Genomic DNA, 18,447 nt, shown 5'->3' with positions numbered 1-18,447 from the left:
GAATGACGGGTTACACCTTGATTCGTCCTGACGTCGTTGAGATGACGTCAATGCTATTCGGCTTTTGTTAGTGTATTTCAACCAGATGCCCGTATTTCTCTATGTCTTATCACCATCACTCGGTGCTTGAATCCTCAATCCTGCACAACTTTTTCGCTTTTTCTTGTCATGTATTGTATTTTTGAGTTATTTACATTTCCCATGCACTTATTCTTTGAAAACACAGTCTGGTAAAGTAGCTGTTTTGGTGAAAATTATTTTATTATTTATTTACTACTCAAAATTTCATACCATCCACTCTCATTTCAGAAGCATTGCAGGTGCAGTCAGTTTCTGTGTTTCCTTGGCTTGCTATCGGTCGTTGCCGTTGCCGAGCGAGTATCATCACATCACTGACAAGAGCATTGAGATTCAAATGATATGCACTCTCTGCTCAAAGCCTAAGTTGGTTATACCGCAGATCTGGAGTAAGTGGCCGTGTCAACATGTCTAAATCCATCACCAATGACGAGAAATTGAAGCAGAATTTGAAGGATCAACTCTCTCGGCTTATGAATGAATTAGTTGACCTCGATGAATGCAAGTGAGTTTTAACTCCTCTCCTCTATAGAATGTACTGCCTACTTTTGAAACTTACCCTCGGATTTCGATTTCATGTTGAATAACAGGGTGTATTACCTACGGCAAGTTCAGATGGCTTGCTGAGCTGCTCGTCAGAAGTGACGAGTCGCCCAGTGCATGCTCTATGAGCCATCCAATGGAGCACTTCCTACCCTCACTGTAGAGCGCCTATTGGAGGGCTTGTTGAGCAACCTATTAGGCGACTCACCAGGCGAGGCAGTCTAACAAGCAGCTTCGCATGCCGTCTGAGAGCGCCTTTAGATACAGCAATGAGGCTGATTCAGTCTATATATATAGGATTACTGATCGCAAGAGGAAACACTATTTTTGGCAATTTAGGTTTAGAGCCAGAATGTATTTTGAAACCACAACTGATACAGTTCATATACCTATCTTCACTTTTTAGCCAGGTTCTAAAAATTGTTTGAAGCCAAAGAACTCTGGAATTTTCCTGCATACCTCTTCAGGTACATTGTTATAAAATTTTGTATAAGTGAGAGGTGAAGCGGCCTGATGCTCTGCCCTTGTGTTGAAGGTTTTGGAATAAGCATTTCTTTTTATCTGAAAGAATTAGCAATTCATGAAGGAGGGTGTTGTGAAGTAAGAAAAATGGATCTGTTTTTTAGCTGTTTAAAAGTCATCAAAGGTCGGAAGCACTCTATTTAACTATAGTCTCTTGAATTATTTAACTGTATCTGTGTAAAATTTTACATTTACATTTGGTTGGTTAACATCATAATTTTTCTGCGATATCTTAGGGATGATTTTGAAGAAGAAGAATACAACCAAGCTAGAGTGGATGTCCTGGAACAAATTAGAGAATTTGAAGAACGATTAAAAAAGATTGTCGCAGGGAATCTATCAGTCATAGATGATCTCACTGCTGTCCTCTTGGTATGTAAAATTCAGAATATTTTGTGCGCTAGTATGTTTACTGAAATGTATTAATTAGTTAAAATAGTATTGCTTGAACGATTAACAGGGCTGTTAAAATTGTATCAAATGAGCTATCCGACGAAGGCTTTTCTTTGTCTGGTACATATCAGATCTTTCATCTTACTTCACTTTTCAACAGAAAAATATTCACAGCCATTTTTTTAAAAAATTTCCTGGTTTTTACTTTTTGTGCTAAGAATATTCTGTGAAAATTTCAAGCGATTAGTGGCATTGGTTTTTCCTCATTTGATGTAATAAAATGGGAGCAGAGATTTTGAAACACCTTAAGCAATATTCCTGCAATTTCATCATCATTATTATTATGTCTAAAAAAGTAAATTAAAAGTGTCAATCATTATCCTTGTATGAATATGTCGAAAATGGGTTTGTTAAAATAAGTTCAGCCTTTTTGGTTTGTAACAAGGCCATTCCAGACCTCTCATCATATTTTATTCTTTGATCAGAGAACGAGGTACTTAACCCAAATTTCTTGAAATCCCAGGATATTGTTGTAAAATATCGATGGTAACTAGGAAAACACATACCTCAATTGCATTAATTCAAAATTCTGTCCAAAAATAAGACAGGCATTTTCTCCCAAGTGAAATATTTAGAGAATCATATGAAGGAGATACAGTCAAAGGAAAATCACCTAACATTTCATGACTGAAAAACGATATGTTTGTCAGCAGGTTTTTGAAATTAAATGCTTCAGGGAGTTTATCCTGTGTCAACAGAAGCAATTGTTTTTTCTTCTTCCGCCATCGGTGTGTATTTATTTTCATCACTCATCTGCTTAATTTTTTCCAGGCAACTCGAGCCGCTGTAGGACAGTCTTTCAAAACTCCAACAGTTATAAAAATGTTCGCTGGAAGAGAGGTGGAACAACTCCGAGCTAGATTGGTGGCAATTGAACGAGATTTAAAGCTAGATGCTAGTTCATTTGAAAAGAAAAAACAAGAAAAGGTAAGGGAATTTTGTGGTGTACATCCTTCTGACGTCAGAGTGTATCTCAAAATTCTGACATTTTTAGTCATACATATGCACCCTTATATTTTAAGGTGCCATTTAATTTAGCCTACTCTGAGGTCCATATCACAATTTAATCGGTTTTTGTTAGACGGGCATAAGTCCAAATACTTATGAGCCCTAGCATCCTGCGAGCTGAACAAAAGCTAGGGCTCATGAGTCTTTGGACTTACTCCTGTCTAACAGAAATCGATTCAATTATTCAATATCATATCGCCATGAGCCTGAAGGGTATATCTCCCTTGGGGATGATCCCCCCCCCCTCTCCAGTGGGGCAGCACCTTCAGAAACAGCACACGCTGGACAATGCAGTGACTATTAGAACTGTAGAAATTTATATTTTGAAGACGGGTTGTTAATGGTAGAAAAATTGTTACAAATAGAGTGTTAAAATTTCTCCTTGGAGTTTCAAGTCCCGAAACCACGTCAAAAATGTTTCTAATACCCAATATAAATCTTAAACTATCAGCTGGCAAAACAAGACTTCAGATCATGAGGCGTCAGTTTCCGGTCCGACTAGCGTTGACTATTAATAAATCTCAAGGCCAGACCCTGGATATCGTTTGAGTGGACCTGCGGGATCATTTATTCGCACCTTCTTTAGTCAGCAAACAAATGTTTTTACTCATGAAAGGCAGATGAAAATAACATGAAAAAAAAATAAATCAATCGATATAAAAAAAAAAAAAAAAAAAAAAAAATTCATTTAGGCATGAAAAACTAATCAAGTGACTAATAATAAATTCGATAGCGCCACTCTACTCCGCTTCACAAGCCTCAAAGTTACCCGCGAAGTGGGTGACCGGGGGAACTCTTTGCCTAACTGTGAGGCTAGTATGTTATGCAGTGGTATAACAGATATTCTAAAACTCTTACTGTATTTCTCCTGTATTTATTCTGTCTCCATAATTTTCAGACCCAAACACAGGAAATATGCTAAAACATTATCTCCTGAGAAATCTGTTGACCCCTTAGCAAATTACTTATGCGCTCTCAAATAGGAGGGAGAGAGGGAGGCTGAAGAACTGTCTGACCACCCTGAGTTTGTTCCTGCCAAGAAATATTTTGCAAAATTGTGACTCGCTTACTTCCTGTTCACCTGAATTTTTTTGGTTTCTGTTTAGGTTGAAATCCTTAGTGCATTGCAAGCTCTGAAAGTACCTTTGTCTCAGCAGGAGTTAGGTTTTTTGAAAGAACACTCGAAATTAGATGGTTTTGCAGGAAGCGGATGTGAGTTTGTTCAAGCATCACAAAAAATTGGTACGTACCAAGAACTATATAAATCAGGGAGATCGGTAGATCTTTCCGCCAAGTCAAAGAGGAATAAAATATGTTGCAAGTCAGGGCTGGATTTAGAAGGCAACAAAATCTCTCATTTCCTGAGAGTATAGTACTTAATTTCTAATTTTGTCGTCTTTCAGTGACACAAAAGACAGCACCTTTAATTAGTCAAGTTAAGAGAGAAACCAAACATGCAATTTGACCTGGAACGGTGCGACTTCGGCGCGACGCGACGGTCGGCCTCGGCATGTAACACATATTAGCGCCTACAAGACTGCGTGAATACTTCACACATTGCGTCAAACATAGTGCGTTCAGCAGCGGTCGGCGTGGAACGCATAGCGCCTACAAGACTGTCGGAATACTTCTCGCATTGCGCCAAACACAGTGCGGTCCGCGCGGCGGCGGAAGTTAAAATCATTACTTAAACCACATTTATGTTTATTCTTTCATAATTTTTTATGCAGCCATTTAATGAGTGTATGACAGAACTTACATTGATTACAATCTGCTCTCAAATGTGACAGAATTTTGAGGAATGCTTTTTACTGAATTCCACTTACCTTCTTTTTGTTACAGTTGGGGAAAAAGCAGTTAGTTTGGCAGCTCATGAAATTCAAAATTCTATGAAGAGTTGAGTTTCCCATTGTCATCCAGAACTCTAAAAATTGTCAGAGTGACATTTTAGTCACAGCTAATTCTAATTTGCCTCACACATTGAAGCTTTGCTTGCATAAGTCTTGGCATTCTACGAGCACCATAAGTTTTAGTTGCAAGTACTATTTTTTAAGATGTATGTAATTTACCATAATTTTGTACTTTTTCTACATTAATTATTTTGATGTCTTTTAACTCCAATTATCTCAACATGTAAGAGGTTTTACAATTAGATTGATTCTATTCCCATCAAAAATACTCAGAAGTCACTTTGAAAAAATCAATGGCTTATAAGGCGAAAAATGCAAATCTCAGAATGCATGAGTAGTGTAACCGAAAAATCTTGAAATTGAAGAAATGGACAGTAGCTTTTTTTTGAATGAAGTGATTTAATTGAGAACGCATCTGTTGTAAATGTCTCTTCTTAGCTGGGATATTTATTTTAAAACATTTAAATTCAATGCAAATTGACTTCGCAAAGCAAACAGTTGTGATGAGATTCTAAATTGGCTTATTTGACAAAAAAATCTATCCAGTCCGAATCATCGATGGATTTTTTTCGAGACCATCTTGTATTCTTTCGAAAAATTATCTTTCTTCCAGTGATATTTTATTTTCTACTTTTTGGTTGGAATATATTCTGAAAATTTTTGCAGCTCCAATAATTTGTTTGAGATTTTGATTGACAATCAATTCTAATTTTTATACCATTTGCAACTCTGACTAAAGTGTAGTGAAATTCAAAGTCAATTTTGTGTGAAATTTTTTATTTAAGACCTCTCTGTTGTAGAGGCTGTTTTTTCTGTAAATATTCCTGTGACGATAGACACTTATGTCTTTCCATCGTTTGATTTTTGTTTGTTAACAAGTATAAAAATTTGTTCATTTTAGGAACCATCTTTTTTCTTCGATATATTCTCTGTCAAACCCTCTTTTATTTAACTTATTTATCTCTTTCAGTGTAATTACTACCTTAAGTTTCTAAATATTTTGTGAGCATCTATCAATATTTAAGCCTTTGAAAGTACTAAAGCTGTGAGCTGGTTCTTATAACCGTCAGAACTACAAGACAAAGCTTTCAACGGATTGAAAAGTTTCTCCAAGAATGAAATATCTCAAAATCCCCAAGAATTTTTTAACGAATAAGTACTTTAAAGTTGAACTTATTTTTATCGGGCTGCATTATGTTGATGAAATTACCTTTCTCCCGATCACTTTTTAAAAAGTGATCGGGAGAAAGGTAATTTCATCAACAGAATAAGTACTTGCTAGTTTTCTTTAGATATGATGTAAGACTGGACACTTTTAAAAATCCCGATCAAGAGACATGTTTCCTGGTTTCATCTGTGATGTTTTCCAAGACTTAGTAAATTGATGACTACCCCTTGTAGGACCAACTGTTAATTTTAATCGTTAAAAAATCATAAATAAAAATTGATAAAATGGTCTAACTGTATGGAAACCCTTTTTGAAGTAAAACTGATGTGTAATTTACATGAAAAAGTTATGAAAAAAATTGCATCAAAATGCTATCAAATTCTAAAAATCAATTCACATCGATGAGAACATTATCCTGAATTTTTAAGCATTTACTCCAATGCGAGGTCACTAAATTGAGCTGTAGCATTGGAGACTTTTTTTCAACTTCTTCAAATACCACAGAAGTTAGGAGAGAAACTTTCCACATCCCTGCAGAGGAAGCTGAGAAATATGAAGAGCAATGACTGACTAAAGAAAAAGGGTTTACAGTGGCTTTTTCAATACCTAGTATTGACTATGTTAAATTTAGACTTGAAAAAGACATAAAAAAATTGTTAAAAAGTAGGAGTCAGGAAAACCTTTTTGTTTTTGTAGGTAAATTTTTTGTAAAATTTACCTTGAAAAGAAGTTATGAAAAATATTTGGCATCAAAATTTTGATAATCTTAAAAATCACTTGTAGCATCAAAAAAGTACTTAAGTAAATTGCTTCAATTGCAAAATACAGAAAACAACTATTTATTGTCTAATTTTTGTTAAAATTTTCTAATATAAAATGATTGAAGTTTGTGAAAATACAAGGTGGCATTTTGGCACATTTAAAAGCTTAAGGATTTCTTGACTCTCATAAACAGGATTTTTAAGAGTTATCTCTTCCAGAACTTAAGTACAGGTACAAGTTATGTAACTTTTTTCTAGCTACCAGTGCTATATGGGTCCTTGCTTACTTTTAGGATAATGAGTAGATACGCTGAGTTGACCAAAAATTAAACAATTTATTTCAATAAATATAAAAATTGGAAAAATGAAAACAAAACTAGCTGGCCCGGAGGCTTACAGGCTGTTGGACAAAGTGGTACACTCAACCAACATCAGTCAAGCACATAATTTGGCATACCATTGCTTAGAATTATGGCATTTGATATTAATACAGTGAGGGCATCTTGTTAAAAATTTAGGAGAAATTCGAGGGCCATCTTTCATATGAGAAACTATAATGTCTGACAAAGCATCAATGAAAAGTGGATGGTCATTGGGAGCAGCGACCCTTCGAATCGTAAGTCCCAATTTTTTCCCAAGATCATGGCCATACTCAATGTCCATCTCATGAAGAGTTTCTATGTGCTCATTCACAAATGCTATAGGTACCAGAAGGAAGTTTTTCTTCCCCTGTTTTGCGTAACCCTCTAGGGCTTCATCAGTAAATGGTCCAAGCCAAGGTAAAGGTCCGACTTTAGATTGCCACACCAAACTATACGGATTACAGTAGTTAAGCTCTTTCATAACACCTTGAACAGTAGCACCAACTTCATAAGGATACGGATCACCTCTATTGACAGCCCTGAGAGGCAAAGAGTGAGCAGAAAATACGATGAAAACATCTTTCCTCTGATCCGCGGGGAATTGATCAAGTTCTGACTTAATTCGGTCAGCAAATGTCTTGAAAAGTAATGGATGAGTAGACCAGCGATCAATTAAACTCCACTTGATGTTTGAGGGCAGCTTATTATTAGAATAATAAGAAAAGATGTGATTCAAACTAGAGCCAGTAGTAGCACAACTATACTGGGGGTACTGAGAAAAAATCAAAACTCTCTCTACTCCATCATTTTCAATTTCTCTTAGAGCTAGATCCGTCAAAGGATTTGCATACCTAAACCCAACATAATACTTGTGAGGTCCAGTATTGGGGGAGACTTTATCAAGCTTGTCGCACAACAGATTTCCTTGCTTCTGAGTCCATTTCAAAATTGGAGATCCTCCACCGATTTCTTGATACTTCTTCTGGACATCAGGCGTCCTCCTTTTGGCAATAAAGGGCCCCAGCTGACTTTGAACGGGTAGTTGAATCATATCTCTGTCTGTCATAATTCGTAAGAGATATTCACCAACATCATCTGTGTGTTGCGGCCCTCCCATGTTCAGCATTAAGATACCAGTTTTCGGGTTCGAAACACTTCTTTGGGAAACATCAGATACTGAAGAGAATAGCCTGATTGAACCGGAGTTCAGGAGGCTTTTCAGCTTGTAGCCGACCGACATCACTGAAATTTTTCTTTTTGAAGATACTCAGGAAAAATGGAATAATTTGGTCGCACAGAGAAGGCACTGAAATGAGTCGATCAAACAGGCATGATCACATTTACCTTGCAATGAAGAATCATAACAGACTAGAAAATACACATTCACAAGTTAAACACATGTGCTGAGGAAATCATTGACCTGTGATTCCTATGAAACACAAATTTGGATAGTTATCACATGTGCAGTAGGCAGAGGAATCTTTTTAGTTAGATAAAAAAAGAGAAAACAAAACAAAACTAGCGAAATTCATTTTCGGCAAGGAACAAATAACCAGGAGTCCAGGGTCGGTTCTGTATTATACGTCAATGGTCGGTTCAATATGCCATGTTCTCAAATACAACTTTCATTTCAAATTCCTATCGTGTTCCTTATTTTGTGCAACGTGGACTGATAAGTTATCAACAAAACCAACTTACACGAAAAGTTATAGTGCGTACTGATTCCAGCTCCATTGTAATAATTGTCTTGAAAAAACTGAAAAACTGCTTTCAATTATCCAGTAAACTATCAAATTACTGTGTTAGGTACATTTTTCATGAGATCACTGTTTTTTGCAGTTTTTTTTCAAAGTGCGCCTCATATTTCTATGATAGACATTCTGTGACATTTTGGGAGCTTACATGTTTGGTTGGCATCTTGTGACTCAACTTTTCGAGGAAAAACAGGAAAAAAAGAGGAGAGCATAAACTTTCTGTTCCGATAAAGACGTAAACATGGCTGAGAGTGTACCGATGTGAAAGTGTTATGAATGTTGTGTTGATCCAATTTAAGTCTCTTTTCTTCTTGCTCAGTGTTTCATTAGTTTCGTGCTTTCATCAGTCTATTTGGAGCTACAAGTCTATCAATTTACGAATGTGTTCTACAAGTTTTGAAAATGTCTACCAGGTCGCAATTAACCAAAGATTTGAATGGTCAGTATATAACATTACTATTTTACCTTCAGACTGGGTTAGTATTGGATGAGGGTAATCAGTCAGTGTACAAAATTAGTTGTTTTGGCGTAAATGAACCCTAAAAGATGCCTGTCAATTTTACAGTTTCCTATTGAAATATCCATCGACTTAGTTTGTCACTCCACCCACTTAGGTTGTGTGTTGTGTGTCATGTTCAACATTGTTTACTCACCTCATTTTATTCCGTTTTTATCAGCCAGGGTGTGCTATCTTCAACTTAGCAATTATTTCAATAGTCCCTTTTAATACTCACTTTGAGCAGAAGTCTAGTTATTCGAGGAAAGGGATTTCTTATGCTGACTCTACAAGCACCCAGATGAGATGGACTTTTGTTCTCCACTCATCTACTTAATTCAATGATTCTAATATTGCCAAAAGTAAAAGCATTTTATTTTAGAAGCTGAATCCAATATCAACTGAATCATGTGATCAGTAGATTACCTCCTCATATTCGTAGTTGCCTGAGGCAAAGTGCCCTAGTCATCATTAAATTATTATGCTCCGAAACAAGAGCCAAATGCACAATAAATCTTCTATGCTGTCATCATTTTGTTAATTACCGAGTGATATGGAGCGTGGACGCATTGCATGGGTGTAAAATCCAGATGCACTGCGAATCGCTTCCTGCCGCACTTCAGTATTGTCTACAATCTGTAATGTAAGGAATCAGTGTTATGGGAAGAAATTGAAACTTAATTGCGGAGGCAAGGGTGTAAATCTCAATTTTTATTTAGGATCACACAAGGATACAGACTTTGAAATCTAATCAACAATGTTGACATCCCATGGTGCAGCAGTTGTAGAGCTGAACCTATCATAAGAAGGTCCTAGGTTTGACTCTTAGCAAAGCAACTGGAGTTTGATTGTCTCAAGTTAAGGTCACCTCAGATAGGGTGCCAAATAAGGGGTTTGGAGGCAAAGCACAGGACTAGCTCCTGAGGGCTACTTAAGAATAGTGGGGGGAAAAAATGTACTCACAACTTTTCTGAGGTAAAGTAACACTGTTGCTGAACTGTAGTTTCCTATTTCAGATTCAAATTATCTTTACTTACAGGCTGAGTCTATGAGGATTGTGAGATATTTACAGATAAATCAAAAAGAGGTTGAAAGCACCTGAAAAAATTTCCTTCTTAGAAAAATAAGAAAAAAGATGTTGAAAGTTCCTAGAGTGTAAGTGGTTTTCTTGTAGGTATGCCCATCACCTTAAGTTTGTACCTTGAGTAACTTATCTATTTATGTGGAAATGTATGTATTTCAGTAAGTAAGATTTTACCTGTAATAAAGAGCTATTCCGCCTTTCGAAGAAATTTTTCAATATCCTCTGATCTCCGAAGGTGCCAGCCATATCAATAGACAGTATGATCTTGTTCAAACAAAGGTTTCCTTTTTTTTTTGCAGAAAGCGTCAAATCTTTGCTGGGAAAACGAGTGAAAATATTATTGAAGAATGTTGTTAAACTTGAAACAAAAGGAGACAAGACTGAAAACAGGGTTCTGGTGAGTCATATTTATATTCTCTAGTCAGAGACGTTCTCTGGTGCAGCATCTGTTTTTTTAGTCCCATGCTTGCAACCTCAGGATATCTAGTTTTCCATTATAATGATAGCTTTTCTTTTTTTTTCGGCGTCTTAATTTTTTAAGTTTTTTTTTTTTTTTTTTTTTTTTTTTTTTTTTTTCATGTAGCCTGGAAGACTAATCCCGTTCCAACTTCCATACTGTACATTCACCATTCATATACACTCTCTGTCAACTTCCCTCAACAATCTTCCCTCAAGGGATGTAGATGAAAGATAAGCTTCCTTCACAGGGGGAATTTTGGCAACAGCCAAATTTTCATATACGTTTCTCCTTAGCTTAGTACAGTATTAATAATCATCGATGGTTTTTGCAAGTTTGCATCATTGCATTTTGACCAATTGAGTAATCCCATTTTAAATATCAATACAAAGAGAGCAAACTGCCTTTTCTGAATTCAGTGGCAGATTCAAAGACAGCTTGAGGGGTTCACTTAGTGTTGCAGAATCAGATGATAGGGGGTCCCTCGTGGGGGCCTCTCCCAGAAAATTCTTCAAAAGTAACCCTTCCAAATCAAATTTTAAGCAGTATTGACTGAGGATTCATGAAATGTTTGAGTGTTCCGAAGGGAATTTTTTTTATCTCTTTTACTGTGATAATTCTTGAGAAATTACACTAATTACCTCAAGAGTATGAGGTATTAGGAAAAAATGGCAAACAGTGAAAAGGCAGTAGCGCAATTAGGGCTTTATACTATGCCAATATACTATTAGGTATCTATGTGGATTGCATTTAGCAAAAAGGAACCAGCGTGATTACAGTATTTTCCAAATTGTGCAAATCCTTTTTTTCTTTCAAAAACACTAAATATTATGTTCAATTTTACAATTTATACAATTATTTCCCTTTAAAATTAAACATTTTTTGGTGGGATGCAAAAACTATTCGCTATTTTGGGAGATTTTTTAGATGATTATGAAGAAGCAACATTGTAATTGCGCTGGTTCCTTTTTGCTAAATGCAATCCATTTGTCCTATCTTCCTGTTTTCCGCATCCCTCCCCTTTAAAAATTTTCATTTCCCCCCTTTTTTTTGTAGCCCCCTCCCTGGATCCACCGCTGACTGAAATCGATTGTTTTTGTGGGGTTTTTTTTTTTTTCGAAGAGAGTAGGGGTGTTTGACCTTTGTTTAATAACTACATGCATCTGTAATAAGAAAAAAACAGTGTTGCCAAATTAAAGGAATGGCCACCGATAATGATCGCGTTCGCTTCGCGTGTCGCTCCTCTCGCGAGCGTTGTTAAATCCGCGACACGGATGCTGATGCAGCGTTGCCAAGAAGCGCTCTCCGCATCAAAACATCGGAACTCTCGGACAACGTCTGGATGGTCAAAGTTCGATTTCCGCTCAGATTCACTCGTAAGAAACCGTCGGATCTAATCGTTTATCGACCATCGATCCGGTCGATCGCAGAGTTAATGACTAATGATCCTTGTCATGGTGCAATCGTGGAGCGACTGACCGTGCGTGAGTCACTCGGCCCGCAACCTCGCCAGCAGACGACGTTCGCGTATCTGGGTGACGTCATCGGCGGAATTTCGGCGATAGCACGGAATTTCCGCTTCAGGGTGGATCCCCGATGACTGGTAAGAGGCTGCTCTGTATGAGGTGGACGTATGGGGGGGGGGGGGAGTATGATAATCACGTTGTGTTTAAAGCAATCTCTGATGACATACGTCGCGCATGGTTGCTGGAAGGAGGAAAGAAGGGTAGGGGCGCCAAAGTTGTGATCGAAGAGGCGCCTGATTGCGCGTTCCTGTCTAGGCGCCAGGTTTGCGAAAAATGCCGGATTTTTAGGCTGGTTTTGAGCGGCGGCTGGTTTTTTTACTCCTACTTTGGCACAGCTGAGATCTCGACAAGTGGCTACTAATAAGCTGTAATTGTCGAGTTTCGAGAAACGAAGAGGAGTCGCAAGTCGCAGTCGGTACGCCTTGCGCTGCGCTGACTGACCGACTGACTGAACCCTCTATTTTGCGGTCGTGGTTCTTGCTATGTCAAGTTTTCACTTTCTCGCTCCCCCCTTGTTTTTCCCGTGTTCTCTCTTTATTTTTTCTTTTCCCTCTCTTTCATGCTCCTGAACACTGACTAAAGACCTTACTATACTGCCGTGCCAAAGAACTACGCCGTATGAGCCTTCAGGCATTGCCAGATTTCCTTTCCTAAATCACGAATTTCCGACAAAATTTGTCAACATTTCTCTTCCAATTTTTCAGGGAATTTTTTCCGTGGTTTGATGAAAAATGACTAAAAATTCCAAAGAAAAATACTCATAACTTTTCTCGAAAATGAAGCTTTTTCGAGAGGAAATTTGGCAACACTCGAATGTTCATACGGCGCTTTTCCTTAGCACGGCAGGATAATAGTACCTACTTCTTAATTTCCAACGCCTAAAATTTGGCCGGCGACCTCGGCCTTTATAATCAGGATCCCTCTTTAACTTCAAGAAGGGAGCCAGTCGAGGGGGACTAGGAGAGCTTTTAGAAAATGGAATTCGGATTCTTTGGGGTCGATTCCCTACCCGCTCAAAATAACCGAGAAAACCGGGTCTCCATGAGACTGAGCGGTCATGATCCCCCTATGAGGGTACTGGTACGTATTGGTACAGGGTGTCTAGCATCAGGATTTTCCCAATTCTATCAGGATTTAATCCCGATTTCATCGGGATTTGAGGAAAAATCGGTCGTAAAATCAGGATTTGAGAAAAGTCGGCTGTCCATATGGATTTTTTTATGCTTCCGTATACGCTTATACTATGTAGAAATTTTGATGTTTCTCCGCAAAAAATCAGGATTTGGAAAAGTTACGAAATCAGGATTTAGCAGTCAATAATCAGGAAAAATCGGGATTTCTCAAAATGAAAAAAAAAAAAAAAAAAAAAAAAAAAAATGGACACCCTGTAGAGCCTCTCATTACTTTTTGTCAGCCGTGAGTAATTGACGGAAAAAAGCTGTCTCGTCTGAATGGGAGGCGAAATAGGAGGGATTTCAAACGGTTTGGCGGCGCGATAAACTTGACACGAGTCACGCGATAGTCAGTTTATACTACCGCCCCGAAGACATCGCTCCCACTAATAACGCTGCATCGTTAGTTAATCAGCGACGATAGCTTTTAGTGAGAACACTGGTCGATACAAAAGGTGATTTCATGGCTTCTCGCGAATGGGATTACTGGCTCTCAGATGAAGTGTTTCTCTTCCAGAAAAAAGGGCCCGACGCTACCCAGAGGCGGATCCAGCGATTTGGCAACACCGGACTTCCTCCATTTAAACCTGTGTTAAATAATTGATTCTCGTCGGGGCACCTGGCCCCTCTAAGAATCGATACATTTCCACAGGTATAAATGAAGAAAAACAATATTGCCATTTTTGCTGTAACCGCCGATGACGCTGCCCTCTCACGATCTAGGAGAAGCGTGACGACACATGCCTCAGAACCACTCAGCAGGACCGTCGCGTCGTTGGGGAGGAAAACATTTTCACCCCCTTGCAATTAGAAAATTTAGCAGCTTCCCATCACCAATGAATGGGGCAGGGGTGCAGGAAGTGCTGGATCGACCGCTCGCGGAGCAAATGTGAAGGCACCTGAAAAGGTTTAGAAAATGTGAAAATCCTGCCCTCGGCGAAATATCCGAGGTGAGGAGCTCTCCTTCCGGCGTGATGTCTCGAGCCGAGCGTGGGAACCTCAAGCAAGGAGCAGTCTGTCCTCTCACCGGAGAGGAAACCGTAGAAAGCTTTCGAAGTGACACGCTACAGTTTGAGCAGTGTCAGATTAATTAACTGTCCGAATCGTATTGGACCGCTCGTTTTTTCGGCGGGGTTACTGATCCGCCGAGCACTCGAGCTTCGTTTGTTTTCCCTTCTCACTCGCCCGGTGCTTGGTGCGCCTGCGCGGATCACCGAGAACGCATGTCAAAGCTGACAATGAGTCGAACCGGTTCTGAGTTTAAGACATTTTTTCGAGCCCCGATTCGCCTCTCTCGAATACCGTATTCCATTCCGGCCTAAGACGACACAGTGCTACAATTAATAAAGCAGGTCAAAAATTTTCCAGACTCGGGATAATGACATGGGCGGAACTTGGGGCATTGGCGGATCCAGCAAATTGGCAACATCGTTTTTCTCCATTTAAACCCATGGAAATGTATCGACTCTTAGAGGGGCCAGGTGCTTCACTGGAAAAAAAAAAACACATTGGATCTAGAGTCCAGACTCTTGAAAACATTGACAAGAAAATGGACTCTTGATTCAGATTTAAGCTTAAATCAAAAGGAAATTCGCTCAAATTAAGAGGCTTGGTTCTTGATTTAAGCTTAAATCTGATTGAATCAAGAGTATTTTCTCTTGTAGATGTTTTTAAGAGTCTGGACTCTTGATCCAATGCGTTTTTTTTCCAGTGTAAGACCGACCTATTTCGGAGCTTCCCTAAGAAACTGGCGGTCCTCCTACGCACATTTGGCGGGCCAGGCACCGAGGTCGTATAAGCGCGAGATTACCCGAGCTTTCGTTTGGAGATCCGTCTCCTGAGCTGCGATTTCTTCAACGGGTAATGAGTTTTTATTGTCAGGTGCTTTTTGTTCTCTAATGAATGCACACAACAAAAACAGATGGTATCTGGACAGGAGAGTCGGCTCCGTACCGCCTCGGAAAGTGAAAGCAGATTTAAAGTGCACTCACCGCCTTCTTCATAACCGATAAGTTACTCTGTTAACCTGATGTATGGACGTGCATCGGCGCGTAGTATTTTTATTTTTGCTAGTCCGCCGATCTCAAGTTATCTTTGCCAGATCATAGATGGGTATGTGATCGTCAGAGACAGTTACGGAAACATTGAATGGATTGTGACGCCGGAGTCAGAAAGCTCACGATCCCTGGATATCCGGGAAAGGCGCGTGATATCACATGACAGAATTTTATGAGTTTATTTTTTTTAAAGCAAAAATTGGCGCTCGGCTTTTATCGAGAAAAGTTAAACATTTTCCTCGAGGATGCCGCCCATAGGCCACCTGTATTTTGCCGCCCCCTTCTCATTCGTTCTGAAACATCAATAAAAACCATCAAGTGAACGTGCCGGAGGGGGAAGGGTGCATAAGACGCGTTTACTCGTGTTGGACATATTTTTTGCGAAAGCCCTGTCAACAATACCAGCCAAGTTCACGGAACTTTGCACGAAAGTAAAGTTCCGTAAACCTATCTCTGTGTGGACAAAGCCCTCCATGTATAAGTATTGAACGAAAAAATTATGAAAGAACAACCATAAATGTGGTTTAATAATTCTAACTTCCGCCGCCGCGCCGCGCTGACCGCACTGTATTTGGCGCAATGCGTGAAGTATTCCTACAGTCTTGTAGGCGCTATGCGTTTCACGCCGACCGCTGCTGACCGCACCGTGTCTGACGCAATGCGTGAAGTATTCATGCAGTCTTGTAGGCGCTAATTTGTGTTACATGCCGACCGCCGCGCCGCGCCGAGGACTTCTCCTTTTCATCTCAATAAGTCCTCGTCTTTATTGCTCTCTGCGCCGCGCCGTTCCAGGCCAAATTGCGTGTTAACTAAACTTGACTAATTAAAGGTGCTGCCTCTCGTATAACCGAAAGACGACAAAATTAGAAATTACTATTCCCTCAGGAAATGATAGATGTTGTCGCCTTTTCTCGTTCGTAATGTATTTTCTGAATCCGATTTTTTTATACCTACTTTTAAAAAAAAATTTCAAAATTTGCCGCTATGGGCCGCGGCGCATGTGGCCACCCCCTACATTCGGCCCTGTCGACCAGCCGCAATTATTTGTCCTCAATTTCAAAGAGAGGTATAAAGTTTTTAGAGAATGGACTGCACTATTATTAGCTGAACAAACTTAACCTATAACCTCAAGGAATTTCTCCCTGATAAGTCGGTAAAAGTCAGGGACTTTTGCTGCGGCTCCTGCAGCCAAAACAACTCTATTTTTCACTCTCAAAATACTTCGCGTTCAGACTTCAATTGTTCGTGATTGGAGTTTTTACCAGAAATCATGCCCAAAAAAGAGGAGGGGAAAAAAAAAAAAAAAAAAAAAAAAAAAAAAAAAAAAAAAAAAAAAAAAAACTGGAAAGCCGGGGAAAAGTTGAGGATTATTTGTATGTTCAAAATTTTAATTAAATCCAAGGAAACTTGTCACCTTGCAAACACCAATGATCTCGAAAGGTCGAAATTCTGTTCGTTTTTGCCGATAACGGTCCCCCAAATGCACTATTCGGCAAGGAAATAATAAATGAGGATACGATTTTTACACATTTTCATTGTAAGTAAATTTAATGAGAAGATTCAGTTGGAGGTTAAGCGTGTATCTGCTGATAAAGTCAGTCGATGAATTACCGCATGAATAGTCTACATTCCATTTATATATTTATCATCAATTCACTTCTTTATTTTATTCAGTTCGATCGAATACTCAAACCGCCCTAGTTTTATGCAACAACGACGTATTAACACAACGAGAGACACTTTTTTTTATCACAAGCGGAAAAATTGAAGGCGCTGCGGCTTTTTCAATGGTTTGGTCTGGATGCAACTATTCGTGTTCTCGGGATGTTTGTGTTGCATACACAAAAAATTGCTGGCGCTTTAGCTCTCTTAAGCTTAACGCACGGCTGTGGTTGTTGGTTCTCAAGGGTTTCCTACGTGACATTCATGATTGAGTTTACGATGAAATCCTTGGAGTTTGAATGAGCCGTGTTGAATCACGGTAGCATTGCCAAATGGTGCAAACTTTCCGCAAAAAACATTACTACGAGGGCATCGCGGATGTCAATCCCGCAAATTACAACTGGTAACGATTCCGCAATTTAAAACGCTGCCATGGTGCTACGACTCATCAGTTATGAAACATAGTTTGAAGATTTTCAAGCTTTTTTCGAGGACGTATCCATGTTGTAGATGGCTTGATTTGTCCCCTCCATGATCAGCCTCTGAAGGCTTAGGGGTCACTCAGGTATATACAGGATCATCCAAAATCCCCGCACGACTTTTTTGGAGGAAAAGCTCGAGTACTTGATTACGGTCATTATATTATTAATTTTGATGTTTCCTTTTATGCTATCTCTTTTCAGAATAATATGATTTTTTTCTTTCTTTTTTTTCAGGTGTTCTCACCATGCCGCCTCTTCCTGCTCACGGCCAAAGTGCCGACCAGAGTAAGTTTTAATAGTCAAATAATGACTGTTTTAACCTTAAACAAATTAAGTATAAAGTCCAGATTTTTTGTTTGCTTTTCATTCATTCAGTTAAATGTATCCATCCTGACTTGAGTCCCTCATTTTAATCATAAACTTGTGGCTTTGTTTTATTTTTATTTTTGTTTTTTAAACTATTTTAATTCCATAAGATAGATCGTTGATACAGACTGTTTAATTGTGCAGTACAGTAATGATAGAATAAATAACCTTATATCTCTGATTTTCTTTAATCAGGTTTTTGTTTCTTTGCATCATGTTTACGCCCTCACAGAGCAAGTCTTTGAGTAATGATTTCGTTGTTGAGGTGGTTGAAGTCTTAAAGTAAGATATATTATGCACTCATTTTCTTTTTTGTGGGTGCATGAAACCGAAGGGGATATGTAAATATTAATTACTATCAGTTAATGCAAATCATAGTGAAAGGAATTATATTTACAGCGTACAATTTTACAGGATGGTGGCGTGAAATGAAGATTGCAGCTAAGAAATGGAAGAACATTTTGAAATGAAAGTAAGCACCTAGGTATTAAACAAAGTCACACCAAATCATCTGGGTTGAAAGCATTTCTCCCGTCTCTTTAATTTCAATTTTTACTCCTATTTTGGGAGTGTAGTTGGCTCTCAT

The 18,447-nt window shown here is 38.7% G+C and overlaps 3 protein-coding genes across 3 annotated transcripts in view; 2 read left to right on the top strand and 1 right to left on the bottom strand.

Moving 5' to 3' along the window:
• Positions 1 to 106: 106 nt before the first annotated feature.
• On the top strand, positions 107 to 5,414 carry LOC109044764 (protein LZIC). Its single transcript, XM_072303185.1, has 5 exons — positions 107 to 583; positions 1,380 to 1,515; positions 2,368 to 2,523; positions 3,711 to 3,846; positions 4,447 to 5,414. Exons 1-5 carry the CDS (start codon positions 486 to 488, stop codon positions 4,503 to 4,505), a joined length of 585 nt encoding a protein of 194 aa, XP_072159286.1. The 5' UTR covers positions 107 to 485; the 3' UTR covers positions 4,506 to 5,414.
• Positions 5,415 to 6,758: 1,344 nt separating this feature from the next.
• FeCH (ferrochelatase, mitochondrial) lies at positions 6,759 to 8,328 on the bottom strand. The gene has a single exon (XM_019062704.2). The coding sequence runs from the start codon at positions 8,043 to 8,045 to the stop codon at positions 6,879 to 6,881; it is 1,167 nt and encodes a 388-aa protein (XP_018918249.1). The 5' UTR covers positions 8,046 to 8,328; the 3' UTR covers positions 6,759 to 6,878.
• Positions 8,329 to 8,574: 246 nt separating this feature from the next.
• LRR (capping protein regulator and myosin 1 linker 1 leucine rich repeat protein) overlaps positions 8,575 to 18,447 on the top strand; it is a 41,432-nt gene continuing 31,559 nt past the window's right edge. The window contains 3 exon segments of the mRNA XM_019062705.2: positions 8,575 to 8,998; positions 10,439 to 10,536; positions 17,730 to 17,780. Of these exon segments, the coding sequence (XP_018918250.2) occupies positions 8,962 to 8,998; positions 10,439 to 10,536; positions 17,730 to 17,780 (186 nt within the window). The 5' untranslated portion in view covers positions 8,575 to 8,961.

Source organism: Bemisia tabaci, chromosome 1, assembly GCF_918797505.1.
Source record: "Bemisia tabaci chromosome 1, PGI_BMITA_v3".
NCBI lineage: Eukaryota > Metazoa > Arthropoda > Insecta > Hemiptera > Aleyrodidae > Bemisia > Bemisia tabaci.
The sequence above is the reverse complement of the archived record's forward strand: the minus strand, read 5'-3'. Positions and strand labels throughout refer to the sequence as shown.

What these genes read in the sequence shown, in the direction of transcription:
- FeCH (XM_019062704.2), bottom strand. Translation starts at nt 8,045, where the DNA reads ATGTCGGTCGGCTACAAGCTGAAAAGCCTCCTGAACTCCGGTTCAATC.
- LOC109044764 (XM_072303185.1), top strand. Translation starts at nt 486, where the DNA reads ATGTCTAAATCCATCACCAATGACGAGAAATTGAAGCAGAATTTGAAG. An exon ending in GTTGACCTCGATGAATGCAA is followed by an intron (nt 584 to 1,379) that starts GTGAGTTTTAAC and finishes GCGATATCTTAG; the next exon opens with GGATGATTTTGAAGAAGAAG. An exon ending in ATCTCACTGCTGTCCTCTTG is followed by an intron (nt 1,516 to 2,367) that starts GTATGTAAAATT and finishes AATTTTTTCCAG; the next exon opens with GCAACTCGAGCCGCTGTAGG.